This window comes from Spinacia oleracea, chromosome 2 (genome assembly GCF_020520425.1).
Source record: "Spinacia oleracea cultivar Varoflay chromosome 2, BTI_SOV_V1, whole genome shotgun sequence".
Lineage (NCBI taxonomy): Eukaryota > Viridiplantae > Streptophyta > Magnoliopsida > Caryophyllales > Amaranthaceae > Spinacia > Spinacia oleracea.
In genome coordinates, this window is record NC_079488.1 from 1,140,894 (window position 1) to 1,151,562 (window position 10,669).

A 10,669-nucleotide genomic window follows, 5' to 3' on the forward strand; every position below is an offset into this window, starting at 1 on the left:
AGCTGAGTTAGAGGTTGTCAAGGGTCGGCTTAATACCTCCGATGCTAGGATTGGTGATCTTTTGAGTTCGCAGAACCGTCTAAAGGAGAAGATCGTCGAAGAGTGGAAGAATTCCGAGGAGGGTGAAGCTTATAATTTTGAGATAGGCCTTGAGGCGACTTCTGTTGTTACTTCAGATACATTGCGTCGAGTTCAGCTTGCTTTGGCTGAGTTTGCGCCTAGCATCGGTTGGGATGAGATACAGGGAAGGTATGATTCTATTTTGGCCAAGGAGCGGGAGGATCTCAGGGCTCAGCTAGTTGCTCAGGACAAGGTTGGGGGAGGCGAGGGTGATTCGTCTGGCTCTGATTCTGCTAGTACTTCGGGTTCTGATTCGAGCAGCAGTGGTGATGATGATGCTGGTAGCCATGTTGATGTCGTCGACCCTTAGGCGGATGGTTGTTATCTTCTTATGTTGCTTTTGTAGCTTTCTTTTCGTACTTAGTATGATGTAATCTTTGAAGATTTGATCTTTCGTAGAGGAACATTAATATTGAACTAAATTTGATCCTTCGTAGAGGAACTTAGTTAAGAAACTAAGTCTAAGTACTTACAATTGATTTTGGCTCAAAACTTTATTTCGTTTCATTCAATCATACCCTTACACTTTATTTATTACAATGATGAAATTACTTATCATTTGGCGACAGTGCCCCTATTATGCCCCTATTACATCATTGATACTTAAATACATACCGGACACTTTAGATGTAGAATTTCTTAAGGTTGTCGGCATTCCATGGTCGAGGGAGTTGCTTGCCCTTGGTATCGACGAGGTTGTAGGTGCCAGGTCGGATAACTTTTGCGATCTTGTAAGGACCCTCCCAGTTAGGTCCCATTTTTCCGAGGGTGCTTCTTCGGCCGGTTGCCTCAATTTTCCTCAGTACCCAATCTCCTTCGTGCAATGGCCGAGGACGAACTCTTTTGTTGAAGTACCGAGCAATCTTCTACTTATAGGCAATGGACTTGAGCAGAGTGTTTCCTCTTGTTTCGGGGAGCAAGTCGAGATTAACCCTTTTTTCGGCTTCATTTTTCTCGTAATCATAGTAAGTGACTCGGGGTGAGGGAATGCCAACTTCGACGGGAAGGACGGCGTCACTTCCATAGACAAGTGAGAAAGGAGTTTGCCCAGTAGATTCTTTGACAGTGGTTCGAGCCGACCATAAGACACCAGGTAGGTCATCGACCCAAGAACCACTAGATCCCTCGATCATAGTCTTGAGTCCATTCAAGATAATCTTGTTAGCAGATTCTGCCTGGCCGTTGCTTTGGGGCCTTGAAACCGACGTGAATCGAGTTTGTATGCCGAAGCGATCACAGTATCCCTTGGTGGCTTTACTGTCAAACTGTCGACCATTGTCTGATATGAGTGTCCGAGGGACTCCAAATCTTGTGATGATATTCCTCCAGATGAATTGTTGCACTTGCTTGTCACTTATCTTTGCCAGAGGTTCTGCCTCGATCCATTTAGTGAAGTAGTCGACAGCCACAATTAAGAATTTTCTCTGACCGGAGGCTACTGGGAATGGGCCGAGGATGTCATCCCCCACCTGTCGAAGGGTAGAACAGCTTGAACGGTTGTTAGGTCATTGGCTGGCATCCGAGTGAGATTAGCGAACTCCTGACATCGACCACATCTTTTTACCAAGTCTGTTGCATCCTTCCTTAAAGTTGGCCAATAGAAGCCCGACCGGAGTGCTTTTCCTGCAATGGTTCTTGCCCCTTGGTGGCTCCCGCACGCCCCTTGATGTATTTCCCGGAGTATGTAATTTCCTTCCTCTGGGGTAACACATTTGAGCAAGGGGTGGGTGTATGAAATCTTGTAGAGAGTCTCGTCGTGCCAGAGGAACCAATCTGCTTGTTTCTTAATCGATGCCGCCTCTTTTTCACTGTCAGGGAGCACATTATCTCTTTTGAACTTTATGATTTTCTCCATCCAATCTGGACCTCTGTCTAGGCTCATGAGTGCCTCGACATTTATGTTAGGCTCTTGGAGCACCTCCCAAATGATCGTCCTAGGCTCCATCCCCTCTGCGGAACTTGCTAGCCTTGAAAGGGCATCGGCTTGTTGGTTTTCTGATCGGGGAATATGTTGGATGGTGAAATCATGCAGTTGGTCGATGACTTTCCTTGCCTTTGTAAGGTACATTTTCATGCTGTCTTCCTTAGCCTCGAAATCTCCTTGAATTTGTCCGGCGATGAGTTGTGAGTCTGACTTGGCATGCACAGAGATGGCTCCCGCGGCCTGACACATTTGAATTCCGAGAATAAGTGCCTCATATTCTGATTCATTATTGGAGGCTAAGAATGAGAACTTAACCGCATATTCGAGCCGATCACCGTTGGGCGTTTTGATCAATATGCCTGCTCCACACCCTGTCCTCGTGGCCGACCCGTCAACATAAAGTTCCCACGACTTTTGGCTTGCCGTATCTTTTTCGGGTGGCCGATTAATGCATTCGACGATGAAGTCGGCGAGGGCTTGTGCCTTGATAGCCCTCCTCGGCTCGTATTCCAGGCCAAAATCCGAGAGCTGGTTTGCCCATTCGGTCATGCGATTTGAATGGTTTCGACTCTCAATCACCTTTCTCAGAGGTTGGCTTGTCAGGACCTTGATTGGATGTGCCTGGAAGTATGGTTTGAGTTTTCGACTGGCCATCACTAGAGCATATACCATTTTCTCAATGAGTGGATACTTGGCTCTTGCTCCTCGGAATGCGTGGCTGATGAAGTATATTGGGTGTTGCTGTTTCTCTCTTTCGGCGACAAGGACCGCGCTAATTGCGTACTCAGTGATGCCCAAGTAAAGGTATAAAGTTTCTCCTGCCAACGGCGAGACTAACTTGGGAATGGTCGAGAGATGTTCCTTCAGTTGTTGGAAAGCGGCCTCGGCTTCGGCATTCCAATTAAACCCTTTTCCATTCAGTACTTTGAAGAAAGCAAGACTTTTATCAGCTGATCGGGACAAGAACCTGCCTAGGGTTGCTATGCATCCAGTGAGTCTTTGGACTTCCTTGACTGACCGGGGGGATTTCATGTCGAGGAGCGCCTGTATTTTGTCAGGATTTGCTTCGATTCTCCTTTCGTCCACAAGGAATCCGAGGCATTTCCCACCTTTGACTCCAAACACGCATGTCTTTGGATTGAGCTTCATGTTGTGTAGACGTAGGGTCTTGAGTGTTTCTTCGAGGTCGGAAGAGTGCTCTTTAGGAAGTTTTCTCTTGACGATCATGTCGTCGACATACACTTCGATGTTCCTCCCAATCTGTTCTCCAAAGATTTTGTTAACTAGCCTCTGGTAAGTTGCCCCTGCATTTTTTAGCCCGAAGGGCATCACTTTGTAGCAATATACTCCTTGGTTGGTGATGAAGGCAGTGTGGGCTTGGTCTTTTTCGGACATGGGAATCTGATGATAGCCTACATTGGCATCCATGAAGCTGAACAGGCCGTGTCCAGCCGTCGAGTCGACGAGCCTGTCAATTTTTGGCAGAGGATACTCATCTTTGGGGCAAGCTTTATTTAGATATGTGAAGTCGACGCACATTCGCCAGGTTCCGTTTGGCTTCTTTACCAAGACCACATTAGAGAGCCACTCTGAGTATTGACACTCCCGGATGAACCCTGCCTTCAACAATTTGTGGATTTCCTCAGCAGCAGCCTGGTTGCGCTCTTGGCCTTGATGTCGCAACTTCTGTTTGATTGGTCGATGACCTTCTTTGATGTTCAGTTCGTGCACCATAGTTTGTCGGTCGATGCCTGGCATTTCCGTGACTGAGAAAGCAAACACATCCCTGTATTCTCGCAAAATAGCAATGATTTTGCCTCGCAATTCTTCACCTAGGTTCTTTCCAACCCGGACAGTATGAAGTGGATCTTTGTCAAGTACTATCTCCTCATCTTCCTCGGCTGGTCTAGGGCGGGCATAATATTTTGGATCTTCACTAAGGAATACACCTAGATCGTCAGCCAGAGACTCTTTTTCCTCTACACATGTCTTCTTCATAGGGGGTTCTGTGTTAGGGATTGAATTTTTCTCCTTCTTGAAACTGTTGTTGTAACATTGCCGAGCATACCACTGATCTCCATAGAGTTTCCCGACTACCCCGCTGTCCGTTTCATATTGGAGGAGGAGTTGGTAGGTTGAGATGGCAGCCTTGATTTTGTTTAGCAGAGGCCTCCCCGCTATTATGTTGTAAGGCAAGGGTGTGTCGACGACCATGAAATCTATGAGAAGGTTTCTTCCTTTTCCTTTTTCTCCGATACGGACGGGGAGCTTGATCATGCCGACGGGGTATACTGATTGACCACCGAACCCTACGAGAGGTTGGCTGATGTCGACGAGGTCACTTTTCTTGTAACGTAGCCTCTCGAGGAATTCAAGGGTTAGGATGTCCGCCGAGCTTCCACTATCAATCAACACTCTTTTAACTGTTCGGTTGGCTACCTTAATCTCAACAACCAGGGGATCATCATGTGGACCACGGATAATCCGAGAGGGGTCCTCTTGGAATGTTATTGTGGGACATTTGAGGTTCGATGAAGGTGCTTCGACATCGAGGATCTGATGGGTTAGTGCGTGTAAGTGTCTTTTTCTGGCGTTGCCGGTTAGGCCACCAGATGCGAGACTCCCTGCTATCACCCCAACATATCCCTCGGTGTGATCACTATGGACATCTGATCCCTTGTTATCTTCCTTCTTGTCAGAGGAGGAGCCCTTCAAATATTTGTTCAACTTTCCCTCGTCGGCCAGTCTGTCCAAGGCCCTTTTCAATTCTCGACAATCCTTGGTAGTGTGTCCGCACTCTTTGTGGAACTCACACCAGAGGCTCTTGTCTCTTTTGGACGCGGGGGTCCTGATCGGGGTTGGACTTGGCAGCAATGACTTTTCCTTGATGTCAAGGTATATCTCCCTCCTGTTACTGTTGTACCGAGGGTCGTTTCCGTTATCAGTCTCTTTGGGCTTCTTTTATTTTTCTCGTCCAACGACCTCTTTTTTCCTCTTAAGGTCAGTTTCGGCCGACGGATTGCATATTTCCACGGACTGGATGTACCTCTGTGCCCGGACCATTGCTTGGGGCAGGGTAGATATTTGCTCGTCGGCCAAGACCCAACGAAATCGGCTTCCTGCCTTTAGCCCGGTCATGAGTGCGGTGAAGGCAACGGAATCTTGCAAGTTCGGTATGTTCAAGGACTCGTCATTGAATCTCTTAATGTGTTCCTTGAGGCTTTCGTTGGGTTGTTGTCGGACGGACATGAGATGCATGCTGGTTTTCTTGTATACTTGTCCGGCAATGAACTGCGACTTAAATAGAGCTTCGAGCACTGAGAATCTTGTGATGACACCAGCCGATAGCCCAGAGAACCATGAGAGGGCCATCCCTTTGAGAGTGGCCGGGAAAAACCTGCACCATGCCGCTTCATCTCCTGTTTGGACAGTCATTCGGGCCTTGTAGGCATCCATGTGGTCGTTCGGATCAGAGGTGCCATCATATGGGTCGATGGAAGGCACCTTGACTTTGTTCGGGGTCGGTGCTTCGATGATCTGTCTGCTAAAAGGATTTAGGAAGCTGAGGTTGCCGAGCTACACCTCGTCCCGAGGGGGGGTTGGTTCTCGTCTCCCAGTCCGAGGAGGTTCTCTCTCCGTTTGGGTGTGTCTATCAGCCCCTCTTCCAGATGTAATTGAATTTTCTTCTTGATCTCGTTCTCGAGAGGATCCGTGCCGAGATCTCGGAGTTTCCACTGGGGTGAGGGAGTGTCGAGGATGATCAAGGGGTCTTCTCGAACTCTCATGTTGAGAGCGAGCAGAAATCCCCTCGGCATCTCCCTGTCTCCCCTCGGTTCTTCGAGAGTTGATGATTTCGCGGGCGTCGAGCTCACCTCTCCTTAGTCTTCGTTGGACAATCACATTTCGAGCATCGCCTCGGCCGTGCCTCTGGGGTGGCGGGGGGAGGCTTCTCGATGTCCGATGTTCCCCTGTGTGTCGAGGAAGATTCAGTAGTAGTTCATGGTGTCTTTCGGACCGAGGAGGGCCTCTCGTAGAGAGTGTGCTTCTGGGGGGCCGGAGGCGTGATCTTGTCTCCCGCTGGGCTAGGACCTCCTCCGACGACCTTGGTTGCCCTCTAGGTCGAGATGGGCCTTCATTACCATCCCGGAGGTTCAACACGGCGGCCCTGAGGCTGCGTTCCAAGGTGTCGTTGAACTATTCCGCCAGTCTCCTTAGGTCTTCCTGTGTGACGGGCAAAGGTCCTTCGACTTCTCCATGAGGTCGCGGGTCGCTGGCATGGATCGACTCGAGCACGTGATCGTGTCGAGAAGACAGCACTGGACCATGACGCGACTGATCGTCCACATGTCTGGAGGCCGAGGACCTTCCTTGAGAGGGTGACTGGGTAGGTGAGGGATGTCGAATGGGTGACGGTCGTCGACCACGTCTGGTGTTCACCATGGCTTTTTGTTAAGCGATCCCCACAGACGGCGCCAAACTGTTTCTGCCGGAGAAACTGTGAATGTAATAACTCGGGAATCAACTTAACCGATGACGTATTTGACCGTGATTTCCTTATATTCGACCACCTGTGTTACCGTTTTTTAGATAGTCCCTAAATGTATCCGAGGAACCTTCGTATTAAAATTAGATAAGTTGTCGTTAAGTGAGAAGAACTAGAGAGAGAGAGTGACTTTTTTGCTTTTTTAGGTAATGATCAGATTGCCTTTTTTAATGATTACAGTAGAGTATTTATATGATTACACCGGGGTAATTATGTAATTATGTCTACGTCTAATGAACAGCTGTCCTCCTTGATTTCCAAGACTTAAGGGCATTTTCGTCTTTTTGTACTGAGTTGGGCTGACCATGTATATGGGCCCAAACATTGGGTGATTTGGAAGTGTATCCGCAAAGAATAAAGATTGAGCTCGGAGTTTGGCAGTACACGTAATATATATGGTTAATTTGAACATTAGGAAACCCACTTACTATAATGCATGTATTAATGTCATAATGTGTGATCTGTACAGTAGTACTCCAGTTGATAACAACAACGACGTCATGTACTATAATCTTTATTTTATTGTTTCAGAAGAATATATGCTTAATAAGATTGCAAAGCTTTGCTTTATACGAAGTAGATGATTAGATTAAATGATTAATGATAAACCGGTGCTCTGATCATAACTAGAGCTGGTAAAAATTGACCCAACCCACCAACCCAATCCGAATCCAACTCAATAATAAAGGGTTGGGTCAAGATTTTTGTTAGAAATTGATTTTCCTTGATTATATTTCTGTCACAATGTTGTTATCGCAATTTTTTGGCTGCCCTCGGGTACAGCCAAGCTGGCTGTACCCCTAACCAAACGACGTCGTGTGATGCGGGTACAGCCAGCGCTGGCTGTACCCCCGAAAACGACGTCGTTCAGCATCTTTTTCCTAAGTTTCCTAAGTTTCCTAACTTTCTTTTTTTTGTTACTTCTTCTTCAAGTTGCGCAATTTTTGTTCTTAGGGTTTATTTCGATTTTTTCTCTCTCCTCTGTTTCGATGGAGCTCGCAGTTATGGATAATTCTGAAGCTCTTTTCGAATCTAATTCTGGAATTTTAAGTACATTGATGTCAGAATGTAAGTTTACATTTTTATTATTTTTATTTATTTGTTTTGATTTCAATGTTTTTGGTTTTGATTGTGTTCGATTTTATATTTTGATTTTGGATAAAATGTGTTTAGAATTTTGTTATTTTTCGTGTTTTCGCTGGATATTTCGATTTTGATTTGTATCTTTGTTTTGGTTTTCTGCAGAATTTCTTATTTTTTTGCAATTGTACGTTAGTTTTTTGTTCGATTTTTATTCATAATTTTATTTATTATCAATGTATATAATGTTAATGAATTTTTAGCTCAGATCTTATGAACATTATATATTTTGATAAAATACATATTATGTTATGAATTTTTGAATTGTTCTGTCCTAAAAGAAAAAATTGTTCATTGTTTAGTTATGACATTCTTAACAAATTATGAATATTCAGTTCAAGGAAATTGAATATTGTCTACAATAATAATGAACATTTTATTTAATGACTTTGAATGTTACGTATATTAGTAATGAACATTGCATTGAAATGTATTGTGTCTTTTTTATTTAGATAATGAACATTCTATTGTATTATATTGAACTTTCTATTAAGATTTATTGATCATTATCTATTTTACAATGAACATTTTATTTAATATTTTTAATAATACCTATGTTCGTAATGAACATTTTACTTAAGTACATTGAACAACATCTATTTAAACATGGACATTCTATTTTAATATTTTTAACATTATTATTTTAATATTGAACATTTTATTTAAGGATATTGAACATTTAAAATTTCAAAATGTTAGCTATTATTGAAATTGATCATTCACAATATTAACATTGGACAATCACTAATTTAACATTGAACATTTCTTCCATTCGCAGTGAATAAGGAAGTAAGTCTTTTTGTTGAAGGGTCAGAATCTATGTTAATGATGAAGGAAGCTAAAAATGAAGACGAAGCTTATGATTTGTATAATGAATATGCTTTTAGTAAAGGTTTTGGTATTAGGGTTGGGAAAGGTCGGAAACGTCAAAACAGTGAACTTTATACTATGAAACGGTTATTGTGTAGCTGCGAAGGGGTTAAAGATGAAAAAAGGAAGAGAACAAGGTCTTATGCTAGATTGGATACACGTACTGGGTGTACTGCTTTTGTTCAGTTTTCTATTGGTAAGGATGGTGTGTGGACCGTTGTGAATCATAATATGATTCATAATCATGCTATGGTTCCTCTAAATAAGAGGCATTTGATAAGATCACAAAGGAAGGTTAGTAAGGAGGCTCTTTACTTTATGTCTACTTTAAAATCTAGTGGTGTTAAAGTGTCTGATACCTTGAGGGTTTTGAGGAAAGAAGTAGGCGGATCTCCTATGGTTGGTTTTACAGCTAGTGATGCTTATAATGCTTTATCACGTGCAAAAGCTAATAAACTTGAAGGTCATGACTGTCATAAGTTAATCAAGTATTTTGCTCAGAGAAATTCCAGTGAAGAAGGTTTTTATTATGACTTTGAGCTTAGTGAAGAAGATGGACTTTTAAGTTTCTTTTGGCGTGATGGTAGGATGAAGAGAGATTATGATTATTTTGGGGATTTATTGGTTTTTGATACTACTTATAGGACCAATAAATATGATATGATTTGTGCTCCTTTTGTTGGTATGAACCATCATGCTAATAATGTTATGTTTGGAATGGGTTTTGTTATCAATGAAAAAACAGAATCTTTTAATTGGCTTTTTCAAACTTTCCTTACATCAATGGGTGAAAATCCTCCAATAACCATTATGACAGACCAAGCTCCATCAATTGCTGCTGGGATAAAGAATGTTTTTCCAGATACTAGACATAGATTATGTACGTGGCATATTGGGGAGAATTCAAAGAAGCATATTGGGCAGTATAGAGCTTTAGATGGTTTTTCTAACATATTCAATTATCTTCTGAAGTATTGTGAAACTGCTGCTGGATTTGAATATCATTGGCCAAGGTAATTAATTTGTATTATTTATTTACTTCAAATTAATAAATAATATGTACTTGTAATCTTATGAGTATTTACTTATAAAGAAATGAACATTTTATTATTTCATGTTATTACCAAGTTATATGCTTTTTCTGACTCTGAACAAATAGGTATATTCTGATGAACAAATTTGATTTTTATATTGAACATTTTGTTTTTCAGAATGTTGACTCACTATAAATGCGTTGAAAATCCATGGTTGAAGAATTTATATACAATCAGAGAGATGTGGTGTCCTGCTTATTCTAAGAACTATTGGTCTAGTGGTGTGTTATCATCACAGTGTTGTGAAACTACCAACAATTCAGTTTTCCATCGACTTGATAAGACACAAGGCTTATGTGATTTTTATCATGTTTTTTTGGATGTTATTTCTGAGTGGAGGAGCAAAGAGAATGGTCATGACTACAGAAATTGGAAAGGTAGACCAGAAGTTGCAGCTGCAAATTGCGGAATTCTTCTTCATGCGAGAAAGATTACACTATAGAAGCATATGTTTTGTTTGAAGAACAATTTCTTAAAGGTATGGCATGTTCTCAAGAAGAAAAACGTGGAAACACGGCTACAGAGAAAAGTTATTATGTGTGGAGGCCTAAAAAAGACTTGATTAAACATGAAGTTCAGTTTAACCAAGAGACTTTTGCAGTGGATTGTACTTGTCAGTATTTTACTGAAATGGGTTTTTTATGTTCTCATGTGCTTCGTGTTTATCATGTGCATTGTGTCCCAGAGATTCCCAATCTCTATATATTGAAGAGGTGGACAAAAGCGGCTATGTGCAGTCATTTGGTTGAAGATGATGGTGAAAAGTCCAATATAGTTGCGGCTTCTGTTTGGAGGGCACAAACCCTTAGGAATTTTGTTAAGCTTGTTATGTCTAGTCAAGATTCTCTTCAAGCTAGGGCTGAGGTTGATTCTGCCTTTGGTCTTTTAAAAGAAAAAGTGGAGAGTATTAGGGGTACAATTGATTTTTCTGATCCTAAAGAGGGTGAAGATATCTTTGTGCCCTTAGTAAAAAACCCA

The 10,669-nt window shown here is 42.5% G+C and overlaps 2 protein-coding genes across 2 annotated transcripts; one reads left to right on the top strand and one right to left on the bottom strand.

Moving 5' to 3' along the window:
- Window positions 1-986: 986 nt before the first annotated feature.
- On the bottom strand, window positions 987-5,500 carry LOC110777567 (uncharacterized). The gene is made up of 3 exons (XM_056835335.1): window positions 5,091-5,500; window positions 1,685-4,952; window positions 987-1,589 (listed from the first exon to the last, which is right to left on the bottom strand). The coding sequence occupies exons 1-3, from the start codon at window positions 5,498-5,500 to the stop codon at window positions 987-989; spliced, it is 4,281 nt and encodes a 1,426-aa protein (XP_056691313.1).
- On the top strand, window positions 5,499-10,133 carry LOC110777566 (protein FAR1-RELATED SEQUENCE 5-like). Its single transcript, XM_021982167.2, has 6 exons — window positions 5,499-5,714; window positions 6,283-6,428; window positions 7,371-7,432; window positions 7,542-7,655; window positions 8,506-9,610; window positions 9,809-10,133. Exons 1-6 carry the CDS (start codon window positions 5,499-5,501, stop codon window positions 10,131-10,133), a joined length of 1,968 nt encoding a protein of 655 aa, XP_021837859.2.
- Window positions 10,134-10,669: the final 536 nt, after the last annotated feature.